This window comes from Coturnix japonica, chromosome 1 (assembly GCF_054131305.1).
Source record: "Coturnix japonica strain WE chromosome 1, WE-NBRP24, whole genome shotgun sequence".
NCBI lineage: Eukaryota > Metazoa > Chordata > Aves > Galliformes > Phasianidae > Coturnix > Coturnix japonica.
This window is the reverse complement of record NC_140663.1, coordinates 173,166,077-173,185,242: the sequence shown is the minus strand read 5'-3', so window position 1 is coordinate 173,185,242 and position 19,166 is coordinate 173,166,077. Positions and strand designations below refer to the sequence as shown.

The window sequence follows — 19,166 nt, the reverse complement described above, 5'->3', positions numbered from 1 at the left end:
TATTCGACTGGCTGCTCCGTGTGGAGGGCGGGGGATCAGCGGCCGGCCGGGCTGGCGTTGCTAAGGGCGGCGGATGGCGGCGGTGCTGGCGGCGGCTCCTCCATGGAGACGGGGCTGAGAGGGACCCGGCAGCCGGCGGCCCAGACGCGGGGACTCCCCCTAGCGGAGCGCCGAGCCTTCCATGGGGGGAGGTCCAGTTCTCGGGGTAACCCGCTGACCCCTTAGGCCCCGCTCCCTCCTCAACCCTCGCCCCCTTCCCCTTCGCCTTCCTCGTCCAACCCTGCCTGCATCCTTCCTCCATCCCCTCAGCCCTGGCCCTGCCATCTGCTGTTCATCTTCTTCCTTACTCTGCCCCTCCGCTTCTCTCCTATCCATCCCAACCCTCTCTGCTCCAAATAACACCAGGCAGCCCCTTTCAGAGCTGGGGGGAGGAGGAGGGAAGGAGGGACGGGCACATCTCTGGTGATGTTCACCCCCTCCCTTCACACGTTCAGTTTCCATCTCCTAAAGAAGGCGATGTGAAGCCAAAGCCCTGTGCATGCAGCCCGGCTCCCCGTGTACGCAAGGAGAGCTCTCAGAACTTGCCCACCTTTTTCGTTGTTTTTCTTTTTTCCTTACGAGATAGATGAGGAAAATCGATCCCTGTTTTGTGTCTATTTGTTTTTTTTTTTCCAGAAAAAGGGAGAGAGAGACAGAGAGGCTCACGTCGATGCCAACCAGCTGCACTTCTGAGTGGGAAACTCTGGACTGATCTAATGGCTGGCTCTTTCTTTTAGTGATACTTCACGATCTCTGAAAATGAACCTTCTGTGAAGCTCTTCTCCTAATTCTCCTTATCCTGCTTTGACGAGGCGGCTGCCGTGCGAGGGAAGAAAATGGCACGAAGTAAATGACTCCGGTACAAAGCGATCTGCTTTGCCAAAGTGCCCAGTGAGCAGCACTGTCACTTTAATAATTCCAGGTCAAGGGATTGCTTTCCTCCTTTTCAATCCTCTCTTTTAATACATGGGAGGATCAGAGGGACGCTAAAGACCGTAAGGCTGGGTGGCTTGCAGATAATAAAAATGAAAGTGACTGGCTGGTGATTTCTATTGGGTAAGAGGGTGATACTGGAAGGCGGTGAGGAAAAAGGGACCTTTTCGGGCTGCCGTGTAATCGACACATAGCTAGCAAAATCCATTCAAGAAGTGAAAGAAGTTTAAAGAGTCACTTTGGATTGCTTTTTATCTTGCTCCTTATTTGGATTATTTGGGAGTTTTTATCCTGCAAATAATGTGTTCTTGAACGTGTACAGGTGGAGCGTTAAGACAACTGCCTAGAGATGGACTGTGCCTTAATTGTATTACTTAAAATCTTTTAATTTTCAAACTTTGCTGCCGGAAGAGGAGTTGCAATAGGGTTTTTGTATTGTCGAGGAGCATTTTCTCTTGTATTTTTATAGAATCAAATATATTTTAAAGAAATTGAAAGCATCTCTTAAACATCCGAAAAGCTTTTTTTCCTCCCCCTCTCCTTTTTTTTCCCCCCCTTATTTGTGGGAAACATCGGAAATCCAATACAAGAACAGCAAGTATTGCTGGAAATGAAGACTGAAGCTGCATTTCCTAACTGAACTTTAAAGTGTTTTGCTCTAGATAGCCAGATCCTGATCTTGCAGTGCTCCATCGTTAATACCTGTAACTAAGTGCTTGCAACCAGATTCAGAAGTAGGAAGAAGAATGCCAGTCAAGAAGAAAGGTGGGCTATGAAGCTTCCTATCTCCTTTTGCATCTCCATTGTGTTAGATTGTTGATTTCTGCTGCTTATAATTTGAAATTAAAAGAGCTTTGCTGGGGGATTGAATTTGTTTTTCTTCTGCGCTGAAAATGGGAGGAAAATCTGTGCACTTACAGTAGGAATGTTTAAATGTCCTGGTGTTAAATGAGTCCTGTCAAACCTGGCCTTAGGTTTTTACTTTAGTATCAGCCCTCAGAGATCTTGAACAGGCACCAAGGGGAGAGTTTGGTGTTTGGTGCTGTGAGAATCCCCTCTTACAAACACTAATGACTTTTCAAACCATGGCTTTAGACTATTCTTTACCTGTTTGGCGGGTAAAGATCAGCCATTAGTAGCAGGGTAAGCAGAAAACTAAGCAAAATTTCAGTGCTATTCTTGAATAAAAGTTCCAGAGTTGTGTTTTGAAGAAGATTCAAACGCGTTTGTTTTGTTGTTTGTTCGTTTTAATTAGTTTTGGTTTGCATTTCTTAATCCAATATAAAAGTAAGATATCTATGACTGTAGTATGTTGGCAAGTCTATAATCAGAGCAAGTATAAAACAGCTTTGGAACATGTGGTTTCCAGTGTTCAGACAAGAACTGGGTCAAATTCATACTCTGAAAGCACTTGTAGACCTTGGGTTGTGTTTGGTCCCTGCAAAAGTGGGGATGCCAATAGGTTAAATGACAAACGAGCCTTTCCTATGCAGCTCAGCTCTCCAGCTGTCCTTGGAGTTGAGACATAGAATCATAGAATGAATTGGGTTGGAAGGGACATCCCTGGGTTTAACACAATTGTATGGGGGAAGGAGCAAAAAGTGAATATTTGACAACAGGAGTGGGAATGTAGGTAGTGTGATTTCTCATTATTTTCCTTATAGGTAATATACCCTCCGTGTTGGTTATGAGTTAACATTTACCATGTAAATAGTCATTGAAAACAAGATTGCTGGCAGTATTTTCAAACTACAAACAATGAATGAGATGTTGCGATTCTGTTTTAATAGATGACAATGCAGAAAGAAATTTTCAGAGCTGAATGGATCGTTGTCATTCATTAGAACTGTATGTATAATGGGAACGTATATGGAGGAGTATCGCTTTTAATTCATGCTGCTGTGCTGCAGACACATCACCCTAATATACTGTGAGGTCTTGCCTACTGTATATGGTGAAGTATGGCTGCCTTCTTGGTTATGATGTTAACTTTGAAACAGGTGATTGACACTGAGGATATCTCTGTGCCAGATGTTTTGCTGCATTTCAGTTTCAGAATAGTTTTCTAATATAGAATATAATATATTCTAATATAGAATAGGATTCTGGGGGGTGAAATCATAGGGGCTCCTTTATGTAGGAAATTAGATTGGTAATCTAATCTGGCTGTAAAAATCAGTGCATTCCTTGTTTGTTTCTAGATAGTCTGTTTCAGTCTGAATGGACATCATGGGTTTTAATTTCCCCTTCTGTCATAGAATCGCAGGATGGCTTGTATTGGAAGGGACCTCACCTAGTTCCAACCCCCTGCCCACTGAGAATAGATGCTTTGACAGCTTCTCTGAAAAATTTTGTATTATTACATAGAATCATAGAATGGCCTGGGTTGAAAAGGACCACAATGATCATCCAGTTCCAACCCCCTGCTATGTGCAGGGTCACCAGCCACCAGACCAGGCTGTCCAGAGCCACATCCAGCCTGGCCTTGAATGCCTGCAGGGATGGGGCATCCACAGCCTCCTTGTGCAACCTGTTCCAGTGCATCACCACCCTCTGGGTGAAAAACTTCCTCCTAATCTCCAAAACCTCCCCTGTCTCAGTTTAAAACCATTCCCCCTTTTCCTATCACTATCAGCATGCTGAAGTTGCCAGTGTGAATGTATTTGAGTGTTACAAATGTATTTAAGCATGCAGGATTACAAATGTTAGTGAATCAGCAGCTTTACTGTTATCTCATATGACATAATTTATGGCATTTTTGGCAAAATTAAGTCCATGCAATAGACTTCCTAAATGTAATTAAAAGCTTTCTGACAACTTGAAACATACTATCACCAAACCAAAAACCCAAATATCTGCTTCTGTTACAAGTAATCCATTACTATTCCTATGGCCAAAGGCGGCTCAGAGTGTTTTCCCTCTGTTTTCTGTTCCCATTTGTTTGCTTTATGCTTTTGCCAGTACTTTGTGTCCAACTTGTTTCCGCCTTCTGCTGCTGCTGATTTATTTTCCCTTTCTGATCATAAGTATTTGGGAGTTCACTTCTTCTGTCTTCCTCTCCCATGCCATCTGTAGAAATCTCAGTGGGACGCTTGCTTCTAGGCTGTGCGAAATCATGCATTGCAATAGCAGCAGTAAGAACGGGATCATCCCTCTGCATTTCAGAACTTCTCTACGTGATGCTATTTTGAATTCGATCAAAATATTGTCCTAAAATTGATAGCCCTGCCCTGTTTAGGCAGGAAAAATAGTTTAATTGTAACAACATTTATAATTTAGAGCAAGCTCTGCTTTCTTTTGTACATGGAGAAAAGGGCTTGCTGCTGATTCTGATCTTGTTTATGTCAATGTGTGATTGCCTCTGCCTGATGTGCTGGAGTTACATGATTTTCTCTTCTCAGCTTACTCTGGAGGGAAACAGGGCTCTGTGTTCCCAAGAGCACTGCGTGCTTGCTGCCAACCTCAGGGGAAAAAATAGGACAAAGAAACAAGTCTGGAAAGGGAGAGTGAAGTACCGTGTGGATGTGGAATGTGCTCCCTCTGGAGAAGGGATGAGAATGTTGCAGGGATGCATGTGCCGCTGTTAGTGATTCAAGCAGTGGCTGTTCTCTTTAGCTTGTATTGTTTACATCGTTTGATGTGAAATTTTAGGTGTCAAACTCAACAGTTGTTTTTACCCACAAAGTGATTTGTGGCACAGCACCATTTGGAGACGGTGTAGGATGAACAAATCTGAGAAGTAAATGGATTCGTTAGGGTCCCTTCTCACTGGTGACAGGAGGAGGGGAAATGGCCTCAAGTTGCACCAGGGTAAGTTTAGGTTGGATGTTAGGAAACACTTCTTTACCGAAGGGGTAGTTAAACACTGGAATAGGCTCCCCAGGGAGATGGTTGAGTCACCATCCCTAGATGTATTTATGAGCCATTTGGATTTGGTGCTCAGGGATATGATTTAGCAGAGAGTTGTTAGAGTTATGGTACTATGGTTAGGCTGCGGTTGGACTTGATGATCTCTAAGGTCTTTTCCAGCCTGAGTAATTCTATGATTCTGTGATTATTTTCTCTTAATTTGTGCTCTTGCTTTCACAAATAAACTAGTGTATGTTTAAAGACAACTGTTCATTAAAAACTTAGGGAACTTCTTGAGGAGAGCTTCACTTCCAAATGAAATAGTACTGACATCTGGAAGAACTTTATTAAGCTAGGATAGCTTTTCATATGGTTTTTACGTTTCTCCTTCCCCTCTCTCTCAGAGCTGCTTAGCCCTTTTGATTTTTGTTAGCTCTAATGCAATGTATACATATATATATATACACACTTATATACACTTGTAAGTGCATGAATGTTGGTTTCATGCACAAAATACTGAATATCGTAAAATGTTACTGCAGCTCCTTCACATCTTTCATAGTGACAGAGCAAAGTAGATCCACGCTTCTCTGTGAAGGAGAGACCAGATTCCAGTCTTGAACCCTGCTTGCAATTGATGTGGATGTGGCAGCGACTCCCATGTAGATTCATTAAGGTTGGAGAACACCTCTAAGATCACCTAGTCCAACCATCAGCTCATCCCAACCATGGCTACTAACCATGTCCCTCAGTGCCACATCTCTAAAGGAGAAGTCAGAGATTGGCACAGGCTGCACAGGGAGGTGGTTTAGTCACCATTCCTGGAGGTGTTAAGAAACGTTTAGATGTTGTACTGAGGGACATGGCTTAGTGGGGAAATGGTGGTGGTAGATGGATGGTTTGACAGGATGATCTTGGAGGTCTTTCCTAACCTTGGTGGTTCTATGCTTCTGTCTCCACAGTTCTTCAATGCCTTTATAGTCAGTGACTCCACCACCTCCCTGGGCAGCCTATGCCAATGCCACACCAACTCTTACTGAGAAGAAGTTTTTTCCTAACATCCAAGCTGAACCTCCCCTGCTCAGCTTAATGCCATTACCTCTCCTGCTATTGCTGTTACCTGGGAGAAGAGGCCAACCCCCACCTCTCCATCACCTCCTTTTAGACATATAAGGTCTCCCCTGAGCTTCCACTTCTCCTAAATAAATCTTTAGATACTTGGCTGCACATAGAAAGGAGTTCTGATTCTTTTTAGCCTAGAATAATTTATTTTTCATCTTACCTCTTGTATAAGGAAACGCTTTCAAGGCCATATTAAGGCAACCAACAAGAAGAATTAAAAAGCATTGCTCTGATCCCATGGGGGCTACAACTACCATTTAGGAGAATCTGCTAGATGTGCTTTAGGAAATGCCAAATATACAGTGATAATGCTAATTTTACGTGTCTGGTGTGTTGAAAGGAAGAGGTCTAAAACCAAACTGAGCAGGAATTCTTAAAGCAAGATATATTACGGGCCAGGAAATTTAGCTTCTGTTAATGTACTGGAGTTCTTTGTGCACCGTGTTTCATTTTAAATGACATAGTTTTAATTTAGAATTGTAACTTCTGGTGCTCACAAGTGTTAATGGACACAGTTCGGTCTCCTTACAGCCTACTAAGAAGGAAATCCATTAGGTAGTGAAGTGGGGGATTTTTGTTTCCCTTTTCCTTCTAGTAACATTACAGGCTGTTTGTCATTTCAGCTGCTGAATAAATGTTCTCAAATAAATACATGGCTAAAAAGCCACGTTTTTTCTTCTTAGTTATTGCAGCGAATTGATGGGGAACAGTGCAAAGATGAAGGCTGGCTTTACAGGCTGGGGAAAGAACAGTTATCCAAGAGTGGGACATGTAACAGAAAATTGCTCTCTAAGGTTTGTAGAGGGAGCACAGGGCAACCACACTGACCGAGGTGGCTCAGTGAGATGATGCTCAGCCTCTTTTAAATGTTAGTCTGAATTAAAAACATCACATCTTCTGAGGTCTTTATGAGAGCTGACGTGCGTTCCATGAGTGCTATAAATTAACAGCATTTGTTATTTTTGTGGGGAAAAGGGACATAAATTGTTGTACTGTTAGTCACTAGAATTGGAAGCAGCCATACTGTGATAGAGACAAGAGGCAGCTGTGCATCCTCTCCTCAGTTCCCATTAAATGCATATTGCATTCAGTGGAAGAAATGCTATCTTGCATGATAAGCACTTTCTTTTTTCCTTCTCAGCCTCCTGTCTTTCCTTCTGAATTTGTTCCAGATGGCAAAGTTAGATGTCAGTGGGTGACCATAGGGGGGGAGAAAGATGAATTCATACCTGGTTCCAAATATGATATAAGGGGATTTTGTAGCCGCTGCTTCAGCAAAATGAGAATCACTGCCTTAGTCAGTTTTGCTTATTTTAATGAGATCCCAACAAGTTCTTGCTTTGCACAGGTATTGCGTATCTGTTTCGCTGTAGTATCTCATTTCATTTGCCCTAGGTTAAAACAATGCCAAACAATATCTTTATAAAAACAAAGATCATGTTTGCTATTGCCATATTCATCCCAGAAATAGCCAGGGCTGCCTTGACCTTGGGAACTGTTAAAGAGGGTCCAGAGGAGGGCCACAAAGATGATCAGTGGGCTGGAGCACCTTCCCTATGAAGACAAGCTGAGGGAGCTGGGCCTATTCAGCCTGGAGAAGAGAAGGTTGTGGGGTGACCTCATTGCAGCCTTTCAGTACCTAAAGGGAGCCTACATACAGGGGAGTCGACTCCTAGAAAGGGTAGATAACAGCAGGACAAGGGGAAATGGTTTGAAGTTGAAGGAGGGAAGACTAAGGTTGGATATCAGGAGAAGTTCTTCACTGTGAGTGATGAGATGCTGGAATGGCTGCCCAGAGAGGTTGTGGATGCCCTGTCCCTGGAGGTGTTCAAGGCCAGGTTGGATGGGGCCCTGGGCAGCCTGGTCTGGTATTAAATTTGAAGGTTGGCAGCCCTGCCTATAGTAAGGGGGGGGGGATTGGAGCTTGATGATCGTTCAGGTCCCTTCCATCCCAAGCCATTCCATGATTGTATGACCTGATGGGTGATGGCAGTTCTAACCAACATCACTGTACCCTACTGGAGCAATTCCAGTCTCCTTCCAGCAGAGCTCTTGGATTTGTGCACTGTACTTGAGCACTTGCAGGTAGATGCATGCTAAGCTGTGCTCTTAAAGAGTAAAAATCCCATCACAGGTAACCCAAACAGATTTACAGATTTAATTGCCAAACATTCTAAACGTAGCTTCCTGTTGTTGTCCATAGGGATGTGTTTTGTTCATCAGCTCGGAGTCTCTACTCTCATATAAAGGTTCTCAAATGAAAAACTCCAAAGTGGTCCTGGATAAATGTGAGCTCGCACTGTGTGTTTTGGTAATAAATGAAAGCACAATGTCATTCCATTCTATTCCACTTTATGTCAGTGTTACTGGATTAGATCTGAATTTTCTTAATTCCACATTGTTTACTTTCATGTGAAACAATACTTCTGTTGTATGAGGTTTGGAAGTTCCTTATTCTGGAACAGACGCCTTTCTGTTCACTTTCTGCCTCATTCCAGTTCTCACATTTACATTAATTTTGATTTTGGATGTTCTTTTAAAGCAAAAACATCCACAGCAGCTGCATGGTGGAACTCCTGGTTTTCACTCTTACAACTATACATCAAGTTCCACTAGTCTTGTGTATGACACACAACTAGATTGTAAGCTCTCCAACCAGGGCTCTTGACTGTTTTTCTGTGGCTGTTAAGCCTTGTCAAGTTGCTTTTATTTTACTGCATAGATAAGAGGTTTTCATTCGGTGTTACATCGTTTTGGGGGTGTGTGGCCTCATTTTCATTCTGTCTTCGTATTTGCATCACTGATTTTTACACTTGGGTTTGAACATTGTGGCACTTGAAAGGCAGAAATTAGAAGCTCGGGTGAAGCTAATTACACTTGTTGGGTTTTTCTAATTCTAGAAGGGTTTCAGGGCTCCAGAACCTGTTCTTTTTAAGGGCTAACAATCTGTGTAGCTGGGACAAGAAATGTGAGAAAAACATCACCTGCAAGCAGGCCCCACATTGCCTTCAATGTAGCTGGGAAAAGAGCTCACTATGAAATGGGAATGGCCCCACTGGGATCAGCAGCTGATAACAGCAGCTGAAGCCTTCAGCTACCCTATCAGCTTCTGAACCCTTCTGCACTTCCTAATTAGATCCTAGTAGATACCAGGTCCCTGAACGAGCCAATGGTGAGGGATAAGTGGGCTCTTTCTTTTCATAAAGATAAAATGGTGATACGGAAAGCAAACAGATTATGCACTAATTATTATATTATTATTATTTTTGGAGAGTTGATTGTAGGTTTACAGGAAGAGGTGAGTAGAGAGGAGTGATGTCTGTGGGGCTGCAGGGTAAGCTATTCCCATGTGCTCAGATGGAGCTGGGGGCATTAGGAACACAGCTTTGGTTGCAAGGTGCTTTCCCTTCAGCAGAAATGATAGAGAAAAGTCTGGTTTTAAAGTGAGCCAGTCCCCCTGCCTGATCTTTCTATAGTTATCCTGTTCCTTGTGTAAGTACCTTTAATCAAGTTTAGAGGAGTATATTTAACACTTAAAGAAAAAGAAAGAAAGGGGGAAGGTAGTGGTTAAACAGAACAGATGTATGGTTACGCGTTGTAAAACCAAGATACTCAGACAGCATGTTTACATTGCAGCTAATCAGCATTGAAGACTGAATTTGTTCTTAAAAACCCAAAAAGTCTGATTCTTAACAAACATGCTAAAAGAATCCCAAAGGGAACTCAGGCATCTTTTATTCCATTTATGTTCGAGCTGTGCTTCATAAAGCTGACAGTCCTCTTCAGCTTCACCCACCAATCTGTGCTCTGTGGCATTACTCGATCATCAGTCAGGGTTTTGAAACTGTGCTTTAAGAGAAATATAATTCCAAAAGAGAGAATAAAAGGCTTTGGAAATGTAAACAGTGAACCAAATTTGCAAGGACTGGAATGGGTTAGCCTGGAAAGGAGACTGAGCAGGGGAGGGATGTGACAAATCACACTGCATAGAGCAGGCTATAAAGGGAGCGATGGTTTGTTTTCTATGTTGGCACCTGGAGGACAAGAAGTAACTTGTCCTAAATTATAATAAGAAAGATGGAAATTATGTATGAAATAATAAAAAATTAAATATATATATGTATCAGTTGCATCTTTAAGTGCTGAAATTAGCTGCTTTGCAGGAGGTTAGCAGTGAAGTTAGGTCCTGCCCAGCAGGGAGGTAAATAGAAAAGCCCTAATGGGGCTCCTTCAGGCTCTGTGTATCTGCAATTTCCGTTGCTCAGAGCATCCAGCTGACAGATCGCAGTGTAATTCCTGCCTTTCTCAGCAATCTCACTTGCAGAACGTTTAGCCCTGCTCCCTGCATCTTTTTCACAAATCAGTATTCTGGGAGAAGAGGCTGCTGTGCAATTTCTACCACTTGATTGCTGCCTTTTGCTCTGACTGGAACACAGAGAGCTGCAGGAACACAACTGCATGTTAACACAGCTCTGTGCAGGGCTCTTGACCTCCTTCGAGTCCAATCTCACTTGGCGTTTGGATGTTTTAGCATAGCTGTGTGTGCAGTGTTGCTCTGTTCTCTAAAATGTGCTGTTGTACTTGCACAGCAGTTCTTGCTGTAAATCTGAGCCATTCCTGGGCTGCTAAAAGCATCAAGGTCTGAAGTGATAACAACTAACCTGCTCCTAAATTTATGTTTTGCAGGAAGACAGAGAATTCACAAAGGTTAATTTCAGAAGGTTATTGCTTCTTTATAATGGAGAGTGTGTGCTTTCTCAGTAGGGTGACTCAAAGCAAAATCTTAACTTTACATCTCATTCCTTGAAAGAAGGTCTCTCCGCAGACTCATGTTTAATCTTCATAGCCCTGTAGCAGCCGTCCCTGGCTGCTCCTCTGCTTCCTAGAAGCTGAAGCCACTGCAATAAGCCTGCCTGCCTGCCTGGTAATGACTTGTGTGATCAACCCCCCTTTTTCTGTCCATAGTAGGACAGTAGATGGGTTTACTTGCCACGCAAGCAACCAAGAATTGTTATTTTTAACCCTTTTACTTGTTTGTTGGGAATGCTCAGCACACTCGGTGATAGTATTTCTCAGATACACCATATCTTATGTTTCCTCAAGGTTGCATAACCCAGATGGTGTCTCTCTGTGCAATCTGATAGTTTTCTTTTTGCATCTCATTTATGTATGTACATGTATTTATATCATGATAGCCATTTCTATAGTAATTCTCAAGGCTTTTGCAGCATTGTAACTTCCAATCTGTATTTTTCTCAACCTTCTTGGTACACTGTTTCCTATGTTTCTTGCAATAATTTAATTGGCTTATGCCTCCAGTTCAGAAACTTCACATTTCCTGTAGGAGTTCTGCAGTCCAGGTCTGTGTACAGACCATGGTGTTCTAATAGGATTCATTCCTTTGTGCTTGCTGTTGTACGTGGAGATGAAGAAAGATAAACGAGTGGCTGATGGCTGAGGCTTGGATCAGACCCGGGGATGTCTGGGACATAAAAGAAAATATTGCATGCCCTTCCTTTGATCTATGAGAACTCATTTCAAAATTGTGAGGTCTCCAGAGCACAGGATCAAATTAGGATCTCAAAATGACAGTGGCAAGGGAACAGTGTTTGCTCAGACCTCTGGGTGTTCTGTCAGTGCTCATCTAAAGTAAGGCTTAGATACTTTTACTTGGTAAAAGTAGTTTTGGAGACCCTTTTCATTTGGAGTTATTGAAGTTCACTGTGAATACTTCCTTGCACTCTTTCTCAGCGCTCTGATTACGTTTCTCACTTCTATTTTGGCTGCTGCCTTTTTCCTCCCCCATTCTTCATGCCCTTTCCAGCTTTACTGCCCTACATTTTCCCAATTCTGATTCTCCAAAGACTGGAAAGAGTCTCTTGATATGTCGGCGTGTTTTTGTTTCTATTTTTTTTTTTTTAAAGTCACCTATGCAATTACTTTGAAAAACAGAAGTAATTAAAATCCCTTTCTGGAAAGAGAGTGAGGAAGTTCTTTACTATGAGAGTGTTGAGATGCTGGAAGCCTGTGGAAGCAGAGAGGCTGTGGATGCCCTGTTTATCCCTGGAGGTGCTCAAGGCGAGGTTGGATGGGTCCCTGGGCAGCCTGGTCTAGTATTAAATGTGGAGTTTGGTGGCTCTGCCTGTGGATGGAGCTTCATGATCCTTGAGGTCCATTCCAACCCAAGCCATTCAAGCCATATTTAATGCCAATAAAGGGAAAGAAATGCAAATATGCTACTAAACTTACTGAGAGACTATTTGAGGTTCTGAGCAAATCTGGTGCTCTCTGTGTGTCAGCGGTCACTTGACACTGCCTTGTGATGCAGAGTGCTTTTAACCATCTGTCTGCAGTCTCTTGCACGTACAAGGCCAATTTTTCCAGTTCCTACTAGGTCTGGCATCATATTTTGCTCTTATTTTCTCTCCATTTTTTAAACCGTCTCCTATCACAGCAGGAATTGGAAGGCAGCAACAGCTCTCAGGAGGTTTGTGGGTATTCAAAGCACAGCAGTTTTTCTAAGATAATGATTGGTGTTGGCTAGTATGCTGTCGTTATGGTTTTGTGGTGTCCAGGAGGACATACAGGGGATTGAAAATATGGATATAACAACATTTCTTTGAATTATGGCAGATTTCTGTCTTCTCTTTTTTGAGTCATGGTTTGTGTTTTGAGAGAGGAGCTTCTCAACAACTGGTTCTGAGTCAGTATTCTCACGTAGCTTCAATTAATTCAATCAAATCTTTCCCAATTTAATTAGTGGGATTCATAGTTATTCCTAAATTAGCTTCAAAAAGACCTGTGGCTGTTCAGCCTGGGAGACCTGAGAGAAGCCTTTCCTTATCTGGAGAGGTGTTGTAAGAAAGAATGGGACAGACTGTAGCGGGGTGTGTGGTGAGAAGACAAGACGAAATGGTTAGAAACTGGATTTGGGGTGGTCCTTTGCTGAGCTTGGAGTTGGACTCAGTGGCCCTTGTGGGTCCCTTCCAACTGAGGATGCTCTGTGATTCTGTGCCAGGTGTTTCAAAGCACACAGCAGAGCTTGTTCCTTTCTGGTGCTGCAGCTGTGGGGTTGGTCATACCAATATAAAGTACTTTTATAGTAATAATTCTGATTTCAAAGCGTTTGTGTGCTTGTTTTGCTGAGCAGCTGTATGAGTGTCCTCATAAACACACTGAAGGTGTACACCTGCACCATGCAGTCACGTAACTCAGTTTTGTTGTACAAAATTCCATTAAGATTTCCAGTCCCCTATACACTAATTTATCCAGAAGTGGAGTGTCCACCTGTGACATTTTCAGTGAACAAATTGAAACTCTTTTTTTTTTTTTTCTGTGTCTCCTTGCTTATATGGATGTACAGTGGTTCTAAAATCAAGCTGTAAAGAGCAGGAACATGGCAAAGATCCTGAATCAAACCAGAAGATAAAGGAATTGTCTAATTCCAGGTAGTGATTAGCATTGTATGTGGCATGCAGATCTCAGATATGGACCCTGAGGCATAGCTAAGATAGAATTGATTTTTACATCATCACATCAAAGGTAATGATAAAGAAAATTAATTACAGAATTTCCTTTCTTGCCTTTAATATTTGAATTGTTATGAATGGTTATGAATGGTTTTGTGCATTGCTTCCTCCACCCCAAAAGCTCCAGCTTGGAAAGGACCGTTTGTAGTGCAGCATCCTGGGGAGAAAGCAGTCGTGCACAAAGGCTTGTTCTAACCTAAGGAGAACTGATCTCCTTTGTGTGTTGCAACCAGTAATTTTTGAGGGTGATTCATAGTGGGATCCTAGCCCAGATATTCTGAACTGGCCTTTAAAAGAGCTGATTTTTCTCTCTATATTTTAAGTAGGCCCTATGCTCAATATCTGCTTTAGGTTATAGCCAGGCAGTTGCCAAACCCTTGTGACAGCTCTCAGAGGAAGTAGTGGTCACTCCAGGTGGGATTGCAGCAGAGATCATAGAGTCATAGAATTGCTCAGGTTGAAAAAGACCTTAAAGACCATCAAGTCCAACTGCCACCTAACCATACTACCCTAACTCTAGGGTATCTAAAGATCTATGAGTTCCTTGTAGTAGGAATGTCTACACTGCTACAGAATGTTCGCTAATCAGACATATGGGATACATGCATATGTATTTATATGCATTCATAATTAAATATATGCATTCAATTCCTATTCCTTTTTTCTTCATTGTGTTTTTCTCTGATAAAATGCTTGTGATCAGACAGAATTCTATGAGGTGTGAGGAAAGAAATTACAGCTTCCTTAACATTCATCATTCATTAAATATTTCCCTTTTTCCAACTGGAGAATGGTATCAGCTGACAGAGCAGCAGTTACGTCTCTTGCCATACTGTGAACTCATTCAACTGTCACACCACACTACAAGGATCCCATTCAAGATCCTTGGCAAATACTATCAATTTTTATGTAAAGAAAAACAAGTTTGCTTTCAGATATTTAGAAAAAAATAAAAAGCATTGATAAAGGCGATCTATTTTGCCTTTCCAAGCATTTTGCCAGAACTTCATTGAGTTTAATCTAGCTCAAGAATCTGCACGTACCCAATAATTAAGCTAAGTAGAATTTTATGATAAGAAGTTTAAATTGAGGCAATTGTTTCATTGCAATTATTCATTTTCATTTCTTTAACTGCTTGGGAGTCTTAATGCACACTTGGTGGCAATAGAATTACAGAAGTGTGTGCAAACATCTCAGTGTCATTTATAGGTATGTGGACATTTCTGCTTAGGATGAGTGAAAGAAAGGTGAAGTCTAATTCTGATTCTAATTCCCAGCACTTTATTGTATGTATAAAATGATGATGTTTGGATTTCATACAATTTTGTGACGTTCATGCTCTTGGCAAATGGTTATACTAAAACAATAGCAGCAAGAAGAGAGCTCTGTTTTCCTGGGCTCCTACAGAAGGCTGGATTGCTACACTTGAGCCAACACATGAATGCAAGTCTGTTATCAAAATCTCATTTTTAACCAAAGAGGTAGATAGCAATTATATGTATTGAGGGAATAAAAATAGCCCTCTTGGACACCCGCCTTTCAGATACATTTGCTATTCAGAGGACAGAGAAACTGAATGCTTCAGATGCCAAGCAAAGACTTTCATGTCTTCTCTGAATATGTTTTAAGGCCAGTTTTCCTGAACAAATATCCATAATGGTTATTGCCTATAATTATGTAGCTTCTGCAAATTGTAATTTGATTCAAAACCCATAACTTCCAGCTGGTTTTGGATAAAGGAAAGTTAAACATTTGTAGACGTTATTCAAAAGATATGCAGTAATCTTCCTGTTTTAGTGTTGGGTTATGCTCTCCGTTTTGCTTATGTTGTAATGCTCATTGCATGCACCTCATGCAAAACTATTTGATGTTAATATTCCTTACATGTGTGAACAATGCCTTTAGAAATGGGGTTCCTATCTGGGTGTTTTGATGCTTCCCAGAGTGAATAAAAACTGTCTTTGTACTTGTTCATTTCTAGATACTGACCGAGCTCTGGTGCTTCTGGAAGAATATTGTAAAAAACTAAAGAAGCCAGAAGAGCAACAACTGAAAAAAGCCATCAGGAAGGTGATGGGCATCTTTAAGAGCAGCTTGTTTCAGGCTCTTCTAGGTAGGTACTAATATTTAGTGCTATGCATGTGCTCTTGAAGGCCAGACCTAGGTCAGACGTAGTAACTTCCCTCTTATAATTTAATTTGTGTTTATAAGGCAACAGCATGCCGAGATGATTTTTCCAGTTGCTCTGTGAGGAAAATTGCTGTCCTGATATTTCAAAGGTATCACCTTATTAACTGTAATGGAAAGTGCAATGAAAAATTGATGCAAGATAGGGCATTGAATGGTCGTTCCTAAACCTTGCCTCTTCCCTTTGTTTAATGGAAATTGTTGAACAAGAGTAGCACATAACTGTTCATGCGAACTGGAATGTGAAGCTGCATCTCCACACAGGTAAATGGATACAGTTCCATAGATTTTGCTGGTGCAAAATGTCATCTAAAGTCTTTGTGTCTTTTGCATTATGTTTTTATGAGAAGAGCCAACCAGAGAAGCTCAGAACTTAGTGAAGAAAATTGCTCAAGGACACAGTGAATGTTTGAGTGAATGTTCCCATCCATGACAGTGTTCAAATAGACAAGTTGGTGTATCACCCAGTTTTGTTCCATTTACTTGAGTGTCCCTCCTTCACCTTGTAAATGACAGCTTATGTTCAAATGGAGTGCTTGGTGTGTTAGAGATTTATGTAAAATAACTTCCTTGAGTTACAATATATAAAATAATGCCTTTATGGTCATGAACTTCTACCATGAGTGCATGTGCTGCCAGTCCTGGTGTATGGTGACAGTAGTTTTGTCATCCTTGCTCTGCCGGTCTCTTCCCTGTCACTCACATTGCATTTTCTCCTCAGTTTTTCATTTCTTCACAAAAATGTGTAATTTTTGTGCAGATTTAGTAGAAGAGAGCATTTCTTAACACAAACGACAGCTGTTGAACCACATGTATCTTGAAGTTTTGGTTGTTTGAATCCAGAGCACCTGTGCGTGTCGCAGAGCTATAAAGTGTAGCAGTTAGGGAAGTAATTGGTTTTACATCATAAAAGTAGAAGCACATCAGTATCAAGCTACGTCTGTTAAAATGAAGGAGGTCTGGGAAAAAATTACATTAAGGTTGAATATAAAGACCAAAGAAAATATTTTTATTGCCATTATAACTGATTGAGGAATACAGTGGTATGGAAGTGAGACATAATTTTAATTCTAGGCCCTTGGATGTCTTTACCTTGCTTGCTTGTATAAAAGAGATTTCAGAATTGCAAAATGTGTTTGAAGTTTCTCATGATTACGTTTGGTTGGTCTAGATTCTGGAATAACATGGAAGAATGACCTCTCAATATTTTAAGCGTGGACGATGAATGTTATTACGCAATCAGTAATGATGTTGTTGCATATTCTTTACGAAAACCCATATCATTTCCATTTCATCTATTTTAGCTTCCCATCATAGTTTGTTTCATTCACCTGTAAGTCAGACAGTATGAGCAATTACTGAAAGCAAAGCTCTTGGCCTTATTTAATTTCTCTATGACTAAAGTACATTTGTTTCCATATTTACAGAATGTCTGGATATTTTGACCTACTAATAATACTTAGATATAATTTTCTGAATGTGATTTTTCAACACTTTCCAAAATTTGATCTCATCTTTATAATGGTCTAATGTATTATTGGGAATTCATTGACATTTTGATTATTTAGGCTGTAACTGTTACCAAAAAAAACCCCACATTCTTTTTTTACAGAAATGTTAACCTGGATGCATAATGCCCAATCCCACCACCTATAAAGTCAGTACTGTTTCAAGCTCCAAATTCAATTCTTGTAGGTCTTGCAGCTTCAGTAGAACTTGATTCCTTTAGAAACAAACCCAGCTATTGTAACCTTCCCTGTCCTTTACACCTATGTTCAACTCTGGTTAGCTTCCAAAGTTCATTAAAAATCTGTAGGATATCTTTGACTATTCCAAGAACCAATAAGGAGGAATAAATAGAGCTAGAGGTGCTTTTCAAATCTGAGCACTGAGGTTGATGTGTTGTCTGCTTCCTTTTGCTCTGAACGTTATGCCCGTGTGATTTGATTCTACCAGCTGTGTTTGAACTTGGGCTCTCATTGTGCATCTGATTGTTTTTTTTTACTCTTCCGTGCATTTAAGAAATACCAATTGCTGACTTTACAAGTAACGAGAGAAAAGTAAGACACATTCTACACATGGATGAATGGACAGCAAAGATGGAAGTAAAATGTCTGTAAGTGTTTTACAAAAGGATTATTGATGGATTGTCCTCCTGCATTTTAATTTGGGTTCAAAGCATCTCCTTTTCCCTTAAGGCTGTTCTTGTTGCTGGACTTCTTGTTAGCATTGCTGTGTTGAGTTACAGCTGAATTAGTTGCCAAGAGGCACATTTTCAAAGCAAGACGTGGAGCTGCAGTCTCTGAAGCCCTTTTATAATCAAGTGGCCCAAACACAATTCTTTGAAAATCCAGTCAATCCAAATTGTTTTCACTAAAAAGACTGTACTAATCCTTCTATGCATGGCAAGAAGAGAAGTTAAAGTACTGTTGCTACTCTGAGCTCGTAAGGATTCTGGCTTTCTAGCTACATGGCATCAAATCCACGGGATCCTCTCAAATTGTAGCATGTGTTGCTGTGATGGGACCATTCATTTTTTCAGAAGTTACCCTCTAAGGAAAAGGAAATGAAACCTGCAGAAATCCAAATGCTTTGTTTGTTCGGATCATCTCTTAATGGGGCATCTTGAAGCCCCAGAGATAAGAGAGAGGAAAACCAGGGAAGAGAATAATAACAAACATCTGGACATGTCAAAACTACAAAACATTTTTTCTTATCCCAGTTCTGTTCTTTATGAGGAAAGCATGGTTTAGTATAATGCATTTCTAAAATCCTCTGCTACATATATGCCTAGTCTCCATTTCATTAAGAAAAGTGCATCATTTGGCAGCTTAGAAGGCTGTTCTGTGAAATGGGAATGGATGAAAGAGGGTTATGTCAGAATTGGGTTTTTGGGGGCTTGGTTTGTTTTGTTGTGAGGTTGTTGTTGGGTTTTTTTGCTGAGTGCATCTCTATAAAACATCATTTTGTTTCTAGCAGGAATTAAAGTGCCACAAATAGCTGTAATCATCTTAGGCAGTATTAGGTACAAACTAATCTCGATAGGTTTTCTAAAATTCGGATAAACCCAATCTGTGGAAGATGACGTATTTCCTGAGGACTTTTAAACCAAGTCTTAGCTTTTTTTTCCCCCTCATGCTTGCATAACTTTCCTTATTTTATTTTATTTTATTTTATTTTATTTTATTTTATTTTATTTTATTTTATTTTATTTTATTTTATTTTATTTTATTTTATTTTATCTTATTTTATTTTATTTTATTTTATTTTATTTTATTTTATTTTATTTTATTTTATTTTTTAATAGCATTGTACCGTTTCTGCAAATTAATATGAATGTTATCAAACTGCCTGCGCTATCACCTTTAAATAAGCCCTGTTACAATGATCTATGTTAAAAGAGACATTTTTTGTGTGTGTGTTCTGTGACAGTATAATTTAGCAGTCATTGGTATCCAGACTTCCATTGATCTGCATCTTATGGTCCTCAGTATTACTAGAGAGTGA

The 19,166-nt window shown here is 40.7% G+C and overlaps 1 protein-coding gene across 15 annotated transcripts in view; it reads left to right on the top strand.

Annotated features, from left to right (window-relative positions):
- The first annotated feature begins 53 nt into the window (after window positions 1-53).
- The window catches only part of DLG2 (discs large MAGUK scaffold protein 2), a 959,079-nt gene continuing 939,966 nt past the window's right edge, over window positions 54-19,166 (top strand). For all 15 annotated transcript variants that reach the window (XR_014942266.1, XM_085536516.1, XM_085536515.1 and 12 more), the window contains exons 1-3: window positions 54-205; window positions 676-1,737; window positions 15,454-15,585. Coding sequence is in view for 14 of the 15 variants with exons in the window: in XM_085536516.1 (XP_085392642.1) it covers window positions 1,719-1,737; window positions 15,454-15,585 (151 nt within the window). In the remaining variant the exon portion in view is untranslated. The remainder of the gene's footprint in view (window positions 206-675; window positions 1,738-15,453; window positions 15,586-19,166) is intronic.